Source organism: Nomascus leucogenys, chromosome 7b (genome assembly GCF_006542625.1).
Source record: "Nomascus leucogenys isolate Asia chromosome 7b, Asia_NLE_v1, whole genome shotgun sequence".
In the NCBI taxonomy this organism is placed as follows: domain Eukaryota; kingdom Metazoa; phylum Chordata; class Mammalia; order Primates; family Hylobatidae; genus Nomascus; species Nomascus leucogenys.
Window position 1 is genome coordinate 4,903,209 of NC_044387.1, and position 17,058 is coordinate 4,920,266.

The following is a 17,058-nucleotide window of genomic DNA, read 5'->3' on the forward strand; positions in this document are numbered from 1 at the left end:
TCCCAGCCCGGAGGAGGCCGGGCCCCGCACCCCGGGAAAGAACTTGGCTGCCGGCCAGGGTGTGGCCCCCGGGGTGACAGGGCTGTGCCTCCCAGAAGAGAGAAAGCGCCTAATCCCTGGGATTTGCCGTGAAAGCCAGGACAGGGCAATCACTCATCATCGGGCAGGGACGGCTGCGCTGTTGTTTTTAGGTGGAATTTCTGAATCTCATTTGTAATGTGTACTGATCCCCGGCCAAACTCTCCACATGGGCCGCAGGACGCGGTCAGCGGTGCACATTTAACCCCTTAAGAGGTAATAATTTTAACGAGGTAATCTGGGCCCTGCTGGCTGGGACACTGGATGGTCTCAAGCCTTGACTGAGGCCTTGCCTGGCCAGGGGGAGAGGTACAGCTAGGTAGATATCTCCATTCACAAGCCCTTGTACCGGGGCTGCTGCATACAGTTGAGCAGGTTGTGCACTGCAAATAGACTCACCAGTGAATGGTGCTCCCTAGATTTTGCAGTGCACAACACATTCAACTGTACATAGCAGCCCTGCCACACGCCACTTCTCTCTCCCTCTCAGACATGAACTGGGATGACACCAACCCCTAAACCACAAGCACTTTCAGCTGTGGGAACTCTGGCAGGATGCTATGGATGCCGGTGGGGAGCTTCTTAAAAGCAGGATGCGTAGCTTGGATGTAGATCTGTTCTCCAGTACCCAGCGCAGGGCCTGGCATAGAACAGTACCCCAGGATGTTCTTGTTGAATGAATAAGATAATTCAAGGATGAATACGATAATATCAAGGATGATAAGATAATTCAAGGCCTCCTTGGGAGGCCTGCTTGCTGGCTTGCTTCCGGCCAGGCCAGCCTCATCAGCCCAGGCCGCGAGATCTGCCTGTTAAGTAGGTCCCGGGCAGTTGGAGCCACTTTGGGCTGGATGGTCCTGGCCTTGTCCCATCATCCTTGCTCTGGCCTGTTGTCCCCTAACGAGGCTCCGGGCTCCCACCAGCCCTCCATTTCCAAACTTCTTCCTCCCAGCGGCTCATTTATCCTCCAGACTAGACCACTCTTACGTTAAAATAGGCACAAACCTCAGTCCCTATTACCCTGCAGGGCAAATATTATTATGGCAATTTTACTGAGAAGAAAGCTGAGGCTCAGACAGGTTATGAAACTTGCCTAAAGTCACACAGCTGGAAACAGAGAACGAAGCCGCAAGCCCAGGGCAGTTTGTCACGGCCACACAGACCCAATCACGCTTTGCCTAAAAGGGGCCACCCAAGCCATTGCTATTTTTCAAACGGTAAACTTGAAATTGGGTAATAATCCTTATACACCCACAGATGTAAGTGAAAATGCGATTTCAGAACATAAACGGTGGTAGTTCCCTTTAAGGGGGGGTGCGAGTGCTGCAGGAGCGTGTTGACACACTGGCCAAACTCGGAGGCTCCCACGACTCAACACAGACAATGTGGGAAAGCGGCTGTCAAGTTCACTTTCATGGAAAAGCCTGGGTGTTGTGCCGGCTTCTCATCCCATGTTGCCTCAGCACGCATTCTGAATATGCGTTGAACTCTCACACCAGAGCAGGGCTCAGTCACCCTTGCTGCGGGTTCCAGTTCTCCACCTCCTCCCAGTTCCTCAGGGCGGTTGACCCAGATGACTGCCTTATACCACCACCTCCTGGGGGCCCCTGCCTTATGGGACAGCTGGATTCAACCCAAAGACCCTCACACCTACATCGACAGTGCAGGTCTATGCAGCAGTGACTCCCATCTGTCACCGCATGACCTCAGGGAACTGCTGCTCCAAGCCCCCCAGTTCGAATTCCTCACAGGAAACCTGCCTGGATAACACCCTGGACCCCAGTAAAGGCTTTGGTCCCACAGGTCTCCGTCTCTCTCCCTCATTCTCGCTCTCTCATGCTGCAGGCGCTTCTCCTTCCCATTGGCCCTGCAAGGGGTGCCCCCCACCTCTCTAGGACCTGTAACAAGCTGCTTCTGTTACTTCCTGTGTTGATTGCGCTGCCTTCTGTGTGTCTCACCTGACTGGCACACCAAAACCCAGCTTCCTTCCCGATCAGGGCTAGAAGGTACAGCCACTCTCAAGAGAGACGGCAAGGCCAGATTAGGAAGAACTGATATTTACAGAACATTTAGGTTTCCCTCAGTATTTACATCCTGTGCACCCACTGTGTGCCAGGCACCGCTGGGAGCTTTCACATACATCGTTTCATCTGATTCCATTAACGAGATGCAGTCTCCAATCAGGGCGTTTCCTTCCTAAATGTAATATAGGTGACCATGTCTAAGGTGAGCCGCTGGTCATCCACCCTTCGATCATGTGGACTTCATTGCTGCCATGCTGCTTGGCCGGCCTTGCCCCTGCCAGGAGCTGAGGACCCAAACCCTTCAGCTTCTCTGAGGAACCCTGCAGCAGCTGAGCCCTTAGAGCTGCCTGGGGGGCTGAGGGGCTTGGGGGACAACAGAGAGCTGACTTAAGGACCTGCTTGGGAAGTGCAGCTCCAACTTGCTGGCTGTGGGACCCTGGGCCAGCACTTTCTTTTTTTTCTTACATAAATGGTGATACCAGCCCCAGGGTGGCCGTCCCACAAGGCTGCTCAAGGATCTAACAGCATATGGTGCTTGTGAAGGGGCTCTGGGCACAGGATGGGTGGACGTACAGGGAGGCACCGGGTGATTCCAATGCAAAACTGCCAGCAAAGTCTCCAAATACTGTCCCTGGGCCCAGGGCAGCCTTGGGCTGGGGACACGAGGTCTGGTCTTGATATTACAGGACTGTCCCTTCCCCAAGCCAGAGAGTATAAAACATCTCAGAGATCAAACCCTGTGCATACGCACTCACCACTCACACGCACCCACCCACACACACACACTCCACACCCAGCCACACATGCACTAAATCACACCAGAGGGCTTGCCCAGAAACAAGTGTGCAGAGTGGAGTAGGTCTGAATGTCTTCTAAGATGCGTAGGTTGTCATTAAAGCCCATTCCCAGCCGCGAAGCTCCTGCCCCAGCCTAGAAAGATCCTCCCTAAATTGCAGCCAACCCCAGCATCTATCTGCAACGGGTGTGGCTGTTGCTGTCACTGGGGAATCATTGAGGCTGGGAGGGGTCCTGGAAAGGAGGCAGGTCTGGGGGTCCCAGGGAGCAGCATGATGGGTTGCCTGTGCGACCAAGGATGAGTGTGCCCTCGGCAGATAAAGAGCTGGAGAGAGGCCCTCCAGAACCTCGCCATTCCGCAGCATGGTGACATCTGAACCTCATCTTTTGACTGCCTGGACATACAGCGAGGTCCTTCCTCATCAAGGGCTGGCCCAGGACCCAAGATCCCATGGCCGAGAGCACTGTAACTGTGTACAAGGAGGTGCTTCACTACTTCTCCTCTATGGCTGGGACTCAGACTCAACTACTGCTGACAGATGCCTGCCAGTGTAGATACCAGCTGGTATAGACCAGAAAAAATAATCAGGGCTTAAAATAGGCCATGGGGATGGGGAGTCCTGGACCTGGGCAGTTCAGGTCTAAGCCCTATCCTCGAACACTTCCTGGCAGGGAGATCCTGGGGACTTGGCTCCTCCGGCCTCAGTCTTCTTACCTGCTGAGTGGGTACAACCTCAACCGCAACCTCAAGCTGCAGGAGGCCCAGTGGATTAAATAAAGCAGCAGGATCTGGAAGCTCCATGGGCAGCACAGACCTCCCGTGGCTCCCGTGGTCCCCAGGACAGCATCCACCAAGGCCTGGCCCTGCAGCCCCTTTCAGCCTCCCCTCGACCCTCCCTGCACCCTGGATGCTCCAGTAGCCCCAAACCGCATGCTGTGCCCTCTCTTCCCGGCTCCCTGCCTCTCGTCGCGCTGCTCATGGGCCAGCCACAGACGTGGCTGTAAGTTTGGGTGTCCCACTTCTCTGGCTCACCCCTCAGCCTCAAGACCCAGAACGTGTGTGACCTCTTCCAAGAAGCCTCCCCTGACTGCCCCATGGTCATGTCCGTGCAACAGGAGGGGCTGGCCTGCAAAAAAACTACAAAGACAAATCCGTGGCTCCCTGCAACCCTGGAGGCCCAAGGGTCAGGAGGTCCACATGCAAAATTCGTCCGTAGGCCAAAGAATTGCTTCACCTGCGGGCTTTCCAGCTCCTCATGGCATTGGCAGGGTTTTAACAGAAATGTGGCCACAACCAAGCCTCATAGCACACAGATTTCCCTCCCTGGAGACATAGGGAGGGCATTTTTGCAGGCCAGGCCCTCCTATCACACAGACATGACCCTGGAGCAGTCAGGGGAGGCTTCTTGGAGGTGGTCACACACATGCTGGGTCTTGAGGCTGAGTGGAGTGAGCCAGACAGACGTAGACGTGGCTGGCCTGAGAGTTAAAAGGAAGTGGTGAACTGGAGGCTGGAGGGGAGGTCTGAGGCTCAGACAGCAGCCACAGCCCAGAGGCCCGGGGAGCCCGGGTGGCCTCGAGTTGCCTTTCTGTCTCTCTCATCCGCACGCTGATGATACACAGCCCGCCCCTGCTGCAGCCAGGGCTCCCCCATTACTCATCACTCAGGAGATATTACCTGAAAGATCTCTTCCCAGAGCACCCCGGATTACAGCCTGCAGAGCTGAGAATGAATCCAGAGCCAGATAAGGAAAGCTTTGTAGTGGCCTGAGAATCCCTCGGGCATTAATGGAGCATTTTTGCACAGGGCGAAAACGCATTCTTCATTTTTCTTTGACAGCCGGTTAAAGAGGAATGCAAGGGGGCTGTACAAAGACAACGGCGCGGGCCCTGCTGCGGGCTCCTCGATCCCCGCTAAGAACGGGTCTTTCAAGGCTACATTAGAGGAAGACCCAGCCCTTGCAGGTTCTTAGTGGACTCGGGGCATTTCTCTCTCTTCTTCTGTTACTCTGGGAGGACTGAACACAGCGAGCCTCGGGGCCTGTGCGCTGATTGTTTTTCTGGGACATCCAAACTCACGGCAACTTTGCCCACCACAGCACCAGTCAACCCTGGGCTCCCGCTCTGGGTGGGGGTGGTGTTTGGGGAAGACTGGGCTCCAGCCCCGCTCTGGCCCCAGCTCTGAGTGGCCTCGGGCAAGTCTCTTGCCCTCTCTGGCTCTCGCTCTCTCCTTTGTTAGAGGAGATAATCCCACCGTGTCACAGGGTCCTGGCGATGATGAAACCCTGGCTCCTGGTCATCACAGGTGCTTGCTAAGTGTCATTCCCTCACATGCAAGGACACTCAACTCAGTCCTCACCTCCTCCAGGAAGCCCTCCTGATCCGGTGCCCAGTGTCCACACAGGGCATGGCCTAGAGCAGACAGGTGTTCAGCAAGCACTGTGAGTAGGCGGCATTCCCTGCCATGTGCTGCAGGCAGCACAGAGCTGCACGGGGCTTCCCAGGAGGCTCAAGAGCCTCCCACGCTCCCCTCCAGGAGCAGCAGCCCTGGAAGCCGCTTTCTTCCTCTCCACCACCATCAAGGGTTTCTGTCTAAGTCACTGCTTGAAATCAGAACTGCACTGCTAAAAACAAGTCTGAAAACATCCCAGGCCCTGCGGTTTTTCAGTTGCACAGTCTCAGGCGGTCATTTAACTCAGCTCCCTCCTTTGCCCAAGGGAGACAATCACCGCCCGTCGCTGGCAGTGTCTGTGAGGACTGGGGAATGCGGGGGTGAAGGTGCCCAGCAACGGTAAGGAGCCGGCGAGGGTTCAACCCCACATTTCCAGGGCTGCTTCAGGCTGGGCTCGAGTCCAACGGCGGAACCATCTATTGCCAGGTGGACAGGCCAGGAGCCGTGTGCCGGGATGGCTGCCCCTAGGGACCAGGAAGCTCCCAGGACGTATGGAAGTTATTCTGGGCAGAAGAGGAGGGAGAAGGAAGTAGGGATATGGAAGCCCAAGGAAGAGATCTCAGACAGAGAAATAAGATCAGCGCAGTGGGGACAGAGACAGGAGCCAGCCAGCAATGCAGCCTAGGTCCCAAAACGCAGGGCTTGCCTCCCTGGTCTCAGTCCTCCACCTGAGATGACATGGGCACCAGGTCAACTCCAGGAGCCCAGCCAGGTGGGGCATCCTGCACACAGACCGAGGCGTGGAAGAGGCAGGGGCCTCCCCAGCACACAGGGCTACAGGCACGACAATTCCAAGGGCCAGGCTGGGGCCCTCCCCCACGCAGCCCCAGCCCGGAATTCCAAAGATCAGGGCACCCGTGACCAACTGTTCTGGGGGAAGCCACTGGGTCCCTGTGGCCTCATCCACATTCCGTTCCCAGAAGCCCGCTGCTGGGACGGCACCTGTGATCATCTCCCATACCCTGGGACTCCGTTCCATTGCCCACTGTGTCCCTGATTCACTGTGAGAAGACTGACAAGCCCCCTCGCCCTTCCAGGACTCAGTTTCCCCTCCTACAGAAGAAGGAGTTGGAAGAGATGGTCTCTAGGAGCCTCCAGGCTCTGACATGCCACGATTTTCTGCCCCAGTGGATGGGAAGCTGAGAAACAGACACTCCCAGGTTGGTTCTGTCTGGAGCAGATGCAGCCAGAGAAAGGCGCTGGTGGGTGCTGTTTCCAGGCCCAGCAGCTGCCCAACCTCTTGGCTTGGCTCACCCCAGGAAGGATGTAGGTGGGAACTAAAGACGCAAAACCTGCCAGGAGACTTCCCCTGAGAGAGTCTCCACAGGCCATCAAGGCCTGTCTCTCTGTGCATGCCTATTTCGGCATCATATTTTGATGATCTGATACGGGGTGGCTTCTCCCTGCTGCTGAGATGCGAAGTCCTCAGGGGCTACATGGCATTTATCCATCTCTGTATCTGCAAGGCTCAGCCCAGGGTCAGGCACAGGTTGGGGCTCAAGAATTCAGAAACGGAAAGAATGAGTGAGTGAACTAGAAGGTCCTAGGATTCCAAACTCCCATGTTCCAAGATCTAGAAATCACCTGAGGGCCATGTCCCAGCCACACCTGCAGGCCCAGCATCAAGCACAGGGCTGGCTCCTTTGGGGCGGGGGCAGCTGTGGGCTAGTGTCAGGGTGCATACCCCACCCACCAAGTAGGGCAGGACAAACCCCTGACCCAACCCCCTCCCTGCCTGCCCTCCTGCACAGGGGCCTGAAGGGCCCTCAAGGCTGTCTTCATCTAAACTCTTATTTCACAGTGGGGGAAACTGAGGCCCAGAGTGGGGAGTGACTCAAGGGCAAGCAGCAAGTTTCACAACTGCCGACAACCAAACCATGTGCCTTCCCCTTGGAATCACACGAGGGCTAATGCACCATTAATTGTAATTAACTAATTATTCCTGCTGCCAGCTAGTGCAGGAGGAGGCTGGGGTGGGGAGCCCCCCAGTGACTCAGTCATGTTTACAACATGCAAACCCATTTAAAAGCTTGTAAAGGGGCTATAAATGGCTCTTTGGCAAGAGGGGAATAACGATTCCCTTTCTCCAGCTGCCAGTTTTAACAACCGTCGGGTTTGGGGGGGCAAAGGCTGAGCTTCCAAGGTCCAACAGCGCCACCTGGAGGCCGCGCTCCAAAACGCTCTGCACTGTGCGCACTGCACGGTCGCTGGTTCTGGTTAGGACCTCCCGCAATCCAGCGCCTAAGGGACTATGAAGCCCACTCCTCCCAGTTCACAATGGGGAAACTGAGGCCCAGGGGAGGGCAGGGACTGTCCGTCCGTTGCTCAGCTGCTTTGAAAGTGTTCAGAGTATAAATCCAAGTCCAAAATGGCAGATGCCACCGTTTTCATTTCCCATGACTGTAAATCTTTTAAAATGTGACAGTTCAGGAGAGGGGCTGTGAATGACAGAAACAAGTGTGCGGAATGGAGTGGGCCTGGATATTTTTTCACACGAGTAGGTTGTCATTAAAGCCCGTTCCTAGCCAGGGAGGGCCCTGCCCCATGCCTGTAAACAACTTCCCCAGCCTGCACCACCAACAGGACAGGACTTTCACGGTCCCCTCATGCCCCAGCCTCCCTTCACACTCCCCAAACACCGGATCTCCAGGGAGAAAGAGCAGTGAGCTCCCCATTCAGATGGGCTGTGCACACAGAGTGGCCTTGGTCCTCTTGCCAACTCATGCATGGGGAGGGGATGACTACTGCTCAAGGCCACATGGAGAATCCAACCAGCTCCAAGGCTGAGAGACCAGAGCTCAGGCCCTCTGATTCCTACTTTGCTATCCCTCCCATTGTACCCCAAGAATAACAATCCTCTTAGCTCCCACTGACCGAGGGACTGTGCCAGCCCCCAGGACAAGCGCTTTACTTGGGTGGTATGATTTGAAATTCATGGTTGTGAGATGCAGAGCTCTCTGGAACCCACCCATTTTATAGGCAGGGTGACCGAGACCCAGAGAGGTCACCCAGAGAGTGAAATCACCTAGGCGGCACAGCTAGGTTGGATCCCAGACAGGATCCCCCACTCTGGCTGTTCCTCAGGCCGAGACTGATTGGGAGCTGTGGTGGCCTCGGCGCTGGGCCCTGAAGGTTGGGTGGGCTTGGATTTGGGGAGGGGACTCAGATGGGAGTTGAGCTGGGCCAGAGAGGGTCTGGGGGTGGAGGGGGAGGGGTGCCTGGATACAGCTGATATTCCCAGCCACTCACCCACGGTCATGCCGTCCATGTAACGCTTGATGATGTCAAAAGAGTCCCGCAGGTTCCCTTCCGTTATGTCGAAGATGATGTTAGCCTGGCTGGCAGGATGCGGTGGCGTGATGGCCCGGAGGAAGATGATCTCTGCAGAGGCACAGCATGGAGAAGGGCTCAGCACAGCCTGGCCCCAGGAACTCACCCTTGGGGAATGAAGACCTAACCCAGGGCCCTTTCACGAGACAACATCAATGAAGCCAGAGATCCCCTGTGTGGCGAGGGTGGAGGGGTCTGGACCTTCCTATATCATAGCCCATCCCTGTTTTATAGGGGGGGAAACTGAAGTCAGGAGAGATTTTGGATCTTCCTCGGGGACACAGCTAATCAGAGGAAGGGCTGGTGAGAAGTCATCAGTCACTGTGCATATTCATGAAGGTGGGGACCAGAGGAGGGAAGCGAGTGAGGGGACAGAGGGAGAGAGCAGAAAGGCCAGAGGAGTGGGCTCCTCTCCCATCTATAGTGCCTCGGGTCAGGGGGGCCACCGCTCAGGGTGGCCTGGGTTCTCTGGGGGGTGTGTCCATCTCCCAGATCAGACAGTGAAGCAGGGCAGCCCCAGCTCTGGGCTGTCTTGGAGGAGTCCTCTCTGTGGGCCTCAGTTTCCTCACCTGTAAGGTGAGGAAGGAAGCCGGAGGAGACCCACTAAAGGTGCTTTCAGCACTTAAGGTCAGGGTCTGGATTTCCTGGGCCCAAGATGCTAACAGGTGTCCCAATGGCACTCGGCTCCCTGCGATAACCAACACTCAGATCGGGGCTGGCCGGAGAGGCCACAAAACCAGCCACTGGGGACTTGGGAAGGATTTGTATGTGGTTTGGTGAAACCCCATCATTTTGCAAAAGGCAAATACCAGTTAGTTATTTTCTCTGACCCAAGTCTGTGCCACCCTGTGACGATTCAGCGCTGTTCCTTTTCGGGAGGAGCAAGCCTAGGGGGGCTGGGGCTGGGGACGGCTCCTTGGGCAACCGCGTGCTGGGGAAGCCTCTCCTCCCCCCACCCCCCCTGCATGGTTGTGTCATGGTGTAAACAACACTGGTGTCCTCCCGGCTGGCTCCATTGTATGCCTCCCCTGAGAGGGTGGGAGGACCCCTTCTTATCGCCATGTCCCTAGAGCCTGACGCAGAGGGGCTCTGTCCGTGGCTGCTGAATGAACTCATCATGGCATGCTTCTCCGCAGGCCAGGGATAGGGACTCCCTAGAGGGCAGGGGTGGCTGGGGACCGGGCACATGGGCAGCACAGCCAGAAAGCGAGGTGAACAGGACAGTGCTCCATCCATAGCCCTCTGCCAGGCTTGGGAGCACGCAGCCCGGGCCCTGCTCCAGAGAAATGCTGCAGTGATGGCAGGCTACACAACATGTCTACACTGCATGCCAGGAGCTTCCTAGAGAGCCAGGCCGGGGTGTGGGAGCACTGACTGGGTTACACCTGAGTTTCCTGCTTCCCGTCTGGCCCCTCCAGTTCACCTGGCCCTGGATCAACAGGATGATGTTTCTATACGCAAACCTCGTCCACTGCAACCTTCCGATGGTTCCCCCAAAGCCCGGGGGTTGAAGGCCCAACTCCAATTTAAGCCTCCTGTTTATCCTTCCAGCCCCGCTCTTACCAAGGCTCTACCGCTCCAGCAGAAAACCTTGGCTCAGTTCCTCAAATGCCCACACTGCCCCCCCAAACCTCCAGACCCGTCAGGCCATGTCCTGCTCCACTGGGCACCCTCCTCTCCCCTTCTCCCCCTTTCACTCAAATACCTCACCACTCAGGACCCAGCCTGGCCGTCACTTCCTCCCGGAGGCCCTCCCTGATTCTCCAGTGCTGGTCACAGAATCAGCGCTTAGTGGCTCTCTGCAGAACAACCGTTACCCATAAGAAAAGACCACCTGAACGGAGCTGAGAATGGGCCAAATGCTGCTGTGCCAGGTGGGTGTGGGGGGGACATAGACGCAAAGAAAGTCCTGCATTTCAAGTTGCCAGGAGCGGTGGCTCACACCTGTAATCCTAGCACTTTGGGAGGCCGAGGCGGGCGGATCATGAGGTCAGGAGATTGAGACCATCCTGGCTAACACGGTGAAACCCCGTCTCTATTAAAAATACAAAAAGATTAGCCGGGCGTGGTGGCGGGCGCCTGTAGTCCCAGCTACTCGGAAGGCTGAGGCAGGAGAACGGCGCGAACCCGGGAGGCGGAGCTTGCAGTGATCCGAGATCGCACCACTGCACTCCAGCCCGGGCGACAGAGCGAGACTCCGTCTCAAAAGAAAAAAAAAAAAAAAAAAAGAAAGTTCTGCATTTCAAAGCCTGGGCCACATCGTACAAGGAATGACTCCTGTAGGCCAAGCCCTCAGCTGAAGCCGAGGGAGGCCCTAGGGGGCCCTGGGACCCCCACGCCCATTCCACTCACCTTCAGGGCGGGTGAACTCGCGGAAGGTGGGCAGCGAGATGACGGTGTGGGAGATGGTGTGCACGGGGTCGAACACACACGTGACATCGTTGGGGCGGCAGGACTTGATGCAGCGGACCGTGTCTGTCTTCTCCTGTTGGAGCCTGAGGGGAACCACAGCACACGAGGCTGACGGGGAAGTTGGGACAGCAGCTCCCACAGGGGCTGAGGTCCAGGGAGGAGGAGCAGGTGGCCAGGGCAGGGGCGTCTGTCCCAGAGACAGCTCCATCAGAGAACGACAGTGGTCTCTGCAGCCTGGCTGCTCTGTGGGGAGGCTTCATGGCCCTTCCTGCAAACTGGACCGGGACCGAAATGCCAGAAACACCCTCCAGCTTCCATGTGCCCTGGAGAATAGGCACAGCTTGGAATTTGTGCATGAACTGAGCATCAATAGCTACAACGGCAAAATAGAGTCACAGGTTCACTTGCCCAACAAGTATGTTTTGAGTGCCAGGCACCAGGTGCTAGGGACAGCAAAGCGAACAAGGGACACATGGTCCCGCCTTCTCAGAGCCCACAGTGAGGCTGGGCAGCAGGGTAGATAGAAAGCGCCAAGCTCGGTGCCCAGCACAGGGAAGTCAATTCCACATCACCAGGCGACGCGGAGGCAGGAGAAGAGGCTACAGTCTCTCAGAGGTCTGGGTTCCAGCTACTGTGCTAGACAGATTTTTACAACCTCTTGATCATAAAATAAAACACAGATACAAAATTACACAAAATGAAAGTATAGTTTAACGAGTTATTATTTAAGGCAAACGCCTTTATAATCACCACCCGGGTCAAGAAAGAGAATTGGCCAGCCACCGAAGGCCCCGCAACTGCCAGACAGAGCTCAACCCCTCCTGCAACCCAAAAGTGACCCCTAGCCTGAGTCCCACGGCAGTCCCCTACTTGGGTTTTTTTTTCTTTTTTTTTTTTTTTTTTTGAGACAGAGTCTTGCCCTGTCGCCCAGGCTGGAGTGCAGTGGCACGATCTGAGCTCACTGCAACCTCCACCTCCCAGGTTCAAGCGATTCTCCTGCCTCAGCTTCCTGAGTAGCAGGATTACAGGCGCGTGCCACCACACCCGGCTAATTTTTTGTATTTTTTTTTTAGTAGAGACAGGGTTTTACCATGTTGGTCAGGCTGGTCTTGAACTCCTGACCTTGTGATCCGCCCCCCTCGGCCTCCCAAAGTGCTAGGATTATAGGCCTGAGCCACCGCGCCCGGCCTACTTGGGTTTCTTTATAGTTTTCTCACATCAGTGTGTATCTCTAGATACAATCATTCAGACTTGTCCATCAACAAGTTTTTGCTCTGCCTTTTAACTCCATTTTAAGCTACAGGTTTCTTCTCCGTTCTTTTCTTTTCTTTTCTATTCATTCATTTGAGACGGAGTTTTGCTCTTGTCGCCCAGGCTGGAGTACAATGGCGCAATCTCGGCTCACTGCAACCTCCGCCTCCCGGGTTCAAGCAATTCTCCTGCCTCAGCCTCCCCAAGTAGCTGGGATTACAGGCATGCACCATCATGCCTGGCTAATTTTTTGTATTTAGTAGAGATGGGGCTTCACCATGTTGGTCAGGCTGGTCTTGAACTCCTGACCTCAGGCGACCCACCCACCTCGGCCTCCCAAAGTGTTGGGATTACAGGTGTGAGCCACCACGGCCAGCCTCCTTTATTTTCCATACAACTTATCTATTAAAGAACCTGAAGAATTTGAGCTGCTGTGTTTCCTACAGGCTGGACTTTGCTGATTGCGTCCTCATGGTGCAGCTCAGCGTGGTCCTCTGTCCACCGGATTTTCTGGACATTGGCAGCCGGTTCCAAAGGCCTGATCCCATGCGGGCCCGGTCCCTTTGGCAAGATGGTAGGTGGTCGTCTGTCTTCAGTGAGAGCCACACAGTGACTGGCTGTCTCTCTGTGAGGACAGCATCGACTGATGCTCAAGGCCTACGCCCACTGATTCATCAAGGATTGCAAAATGCCGATCGTCTGGTTCTACCATTTCATTTCCATTTATTAGCTGGACTACTCCTATAAAGAGATGCTTCCCTTCATGTGCTATTGTGATTTAATTACCAGGAAATAGCAGATCAATACTTGGTTCTTTCCTTGAATTTTCTAATTTTCAGGATAATAAGGTAACTAGTGCTCTATCATTCTCCAAAGGATTTTTTGGGGAAAAAATAAATCAGTATGAACCCATGATTGAAGCCAATCCAATGAGGTTTGATCCTCTGCAATTTTTATCCTTTGTTGAAACTCAAATTTTCCCATCTCTCGCCAGAGGGAAAATGAAGTTGGCTCCTGGGTCCTTTTGGCCCAGTCCTTGTCATCTTTCACAGCTTTCTTGCTATCCGATGTGACAAGATGATCCAGCCTTATTTTACACTTTTACTGCCCAAGACCTGGAATCAACCATTTCTCCAAGAAGCCCTGGATTTGTATTTCTGTTTTTGTTTTTCATTTATTTTTATTTTTATATATTTTTTGAGATGAGTCTTGCTCTGTCACCCAGGCTGGAGTGCTGTGGTGCGATATTGGCTCACTGCAACCTCCACCTCCTGGGTTCAAGTGATTCTCCTGCCTCAGCCTCCTAAGTAGCTGGGATTACAGGCGGGCACCACCACGCCCAGCTAATTTTTGTATTTTTAGTAGAGACAGGTTTCACCATGTTGGCCAGGGTGGTCTCGAACTCCTGTTTTGCTTATAATAGCTGTGCATTTGTTTGCTATACAACAGACTGGGTGGCTTAACCAACAGAAATGGGTTGTCTCATGGTTCTGGAGGCTGAAAGTCCAAGATCAAGGTGTTGGCAGGTTTGGTTCCTTCTGAGGCCTCTCTCCTTGGCTTGTAGAAGTCTGACTTCTCGCTGTGTCCTCCTCACATGGTCTTCCCTCTGTGCATGTCTGTGTCCTAATCTCTTCTTCTTCTTCTTCTTTTTTTTTTTTTTGAGACAGAGTCTTGCCCTGTCACCCAGGCTGGAGTGCAGTGGCATGATCTCGGCTCACTGCAGCCCCTACCTCCCAGGTTCAAGCAACTCTCCTGCCTCAGCTTCCCAAGTAGCTGGGATTACAGGCACCTGCCACCATGCCCGGCTAATTTTTGTATTCTTAGTAGACATGCAGTTTCACCATGTGGGCCAGGCTGGTCTTGAACTCTTGACCTTGTGATCCACCCACCTCGGCCTCCCAAAATGCTGAGATTACAGGCGTGAGCCGCCACACCTGGTCCCTAATCTCTTCTTATAAGAACTTCTGTTGTATTGGATTAGGGCCCATTCATATGATCTTACTTTTACCTTAATTACCTCGTTGAACGTGACCGCATTTGGAGATAGGGACTTTAGAGGTATTGGGGATTAGGAATTCAACATATGAATTTGGGGGGGGGACACAATTCAGCCCCTAACACTTTGTATGGGTGTCATGGTTTGCATTATGTCCTTCCAAGAAAGATGGCAAAGTTCCATCCCCAGTACCTCAGAATGTGACTTTATTGGGAACTACGATCATTGCAGATATAATTAGTTAAGATGAGGTCACAATGGAGTAGGGTGGGCCCCTGATCCAAGATGACCGATATCCTTATAAGAAGAGGGCTATGTGACAACAAAGACACACAAGATCATGTGATGACAAAGGCAGAGATTGCAGTGATGTAGCTGCAAGCCAAGGAACACCAATGATCACCAACAAACCGCCAGGAGCTGGGACAAGTCATGCTCCTACAGAAGGAGCATTCTCCCACAGAAGAGGCATTCCCTTACAGAAGGAGCACTCCCCTACAGAAGGAGCACACTCTACAGAAGAGGCATTCCCCTACAGAAGGGGTACTCCGCTACAGAAGGAGCACTCCCCTACAGAGGGAGCATTCTGCTACAGAAGGAGCACTCCCCTACAGAAGGAGCACTCCCCTACAGAAGGGGCACTCCCCTACAGAAGGGGCACTCCCCTACAGAAGGAGCACTTCCCTACAGAAGGGGTACTCCCCTACAGAAGGGGTACTCCCCTACAGAAGGAGCACGCCCTACAGAAGGAGCACTCCCCTACAGAAAGAGCACGCTCTACAGAAGAGGCATTCCCCTACAGAAGAGGCACTCCCCTACAGAAGGAGCAGTCCCCTACAGAAGAGGCATTCCCCTATAGAAGGAGTACTCCCCTACAGAAGGAGCACGCTCTACAGAAGGAGCACTCCCCTACAGAAGGAGCACGCACTACAGAAGGAGCACTCCCCTACAGAAGAGGCATTCCGCTATAGAAGGAGCACTCCCCTACAGAAGGAGCACGCTCTACAGAAGGAGCACTCCCCTACAGAAGGAGCACCCCCCTACAGAAGGAGCACGCCCTACAGAAGGAGCACTCCCCTACAGAAAGAGCACGCTCTACAGAAGGAGCACTCCCCTACAGAAGAGGCACTCCCCTACAGAAGGAGCACTCCCCTACAGAAGAGGCATTCCCCTATAGAAGGAGCACTCCCCTACAGAAAGAGCACGCTCTACAGAAGGAGCACTCCCCTACAGAAGAGGCACTCCCCTACAGAAGGAGCACTCCCCTACAGAAGAGGCATTCCCCTATAGAAGGAGTACTCCCCTACAGAAGGAGCATGCTCTACAGAAGGAGCACTCCCCTACAGAAGGAGCACTCCCCTACAGAAGGAGCACGCCCTACAGAAGGAGCATTCCTCTACAGGAGCACTCCCCTACAGAAGGAGCACACTCTACAGAAGGAGCACTCCCCTACAGAAGAGGCATTCCCCTAGAGGTTTCAGAGGAAGTGCAGCCCTGCTGACACCTTGATTTTGGACTTCTGGCCTCCAGAACCATGAAATGATACACTTCTATTATTTTAAGCCACCCAGTCTATGGTACTTTGTTATAGAAACTCATCCATGGAATTTGACCTTGATGCTTTTGGGTTGATCATCCTTAGAGGAAATTAGTTTTCCTGGAGTCTGAGAAAGAGTATCATTCACAGTTATCTTCCTGACTTTGCAGAGCTCACGTCCTGACATTCTTCCACATTTACCCGGACCTTCTCTTCCCACAGTCTCTATGGTTTCTTTCCTACACAATTTCTGTTCCATTTCCAGCAGTCTCTCCCTCGTGTGAGACCCTGACCTTAGGGGGAGCTGTGGTGGCTAAGTTTCAAAAGCTCCCAAGAGCAAGCCTGCGCCAGCCCCTTCCTCCCTCCCACTGACGCTGTGCACACTCTGGCCCCTGGAGTGAGCAAAACGCCTCCCAGTTTCAGCTGCTGCTTCCCCCAAAGCACCTAGTACACTTTCTGGGGATACCTGTTGATTATTTTGGGGTCCTGCCACTGTTTTTTCCTGCACAGATGCCAAAGTCATGCAGGTGGGCCTGAACTGCAGACAACCATACCTTGTTTAGTTGTAAATGTTTTCCATGGAGTTTTATTTTCCTATCTAGTTGTCTGGGTGTTTTTTGGTTGGGATCCAGAGACCTTCAGAAATAATGCATCTGCATCTTTCCGGAGTCTATGCTACACGTTTTGCATATCTTTTTTTTTTTCTGAGACAAAGTCTCGCTCTATCGCCCAGGCTGGAGTGTGGCGGCACAATCTTGGCTCACTGGAATCTCTGTATCCCGGGTTCAAGCGATTTTCCTGCCTCAGCCTCCTGAGTAGCTGAGATTACTTACAGGTGTGCACCACCACGACCGGCTAAGTTTTGTATTTTTGGTAAAGATGGGGTTTCATCATGTTGGCCAGGCTGGTCTTGAACTCCTGACCTTCAGTGGCCAGGCTGGTCTTGAACTCCTGACCTTGAACTCTGCCTGCCTTGGCCTCCCAAAGTGCTGGGATTACAGGCATGAGCTGCCACGCCTGGTCCATTTTGCATCTTATTTCATTCCAGCCTCACAGTCCTTTCCTCCTTACCACACTGCCTCCTCCTCTAGCTAATAAGATACCCTGTTCTGGGTTTGGGAATGGCAGAGCGGCTCTGTGAGATGGGGCTGGAGCAACAGTTTCATTCATCCCAGGGATGCTG

General features: G+C 54.1%; 1 protein-coding gene across 1 annotated transcript in view; it reads right to left on the reverse strand.

The window, feature by feature from the left end:
* Positions 1-17,058, reverse strand: part of FBLN1 (fibulin 1) — a 96,808-nt gene that overhangs the window by 14,892 nt on the left and 64,858 nt on the right. Inside the window, exons 15-16 of the mRNA XM_030815376.1 lie at positions 11,032-11,174; positions 8,599-8,730 (exon numbers count right to left, since the gene is read on the reverse strand). Coding sequence (XP_030671236.1) covers positions 8,599-8,730; positions 11,032-11,174 — 275 coding nt within the window. The remainder of the gene's footprint in view (positions 1-8,598; positions 8,731-11,031; positions 11,175-17,058) is intronic.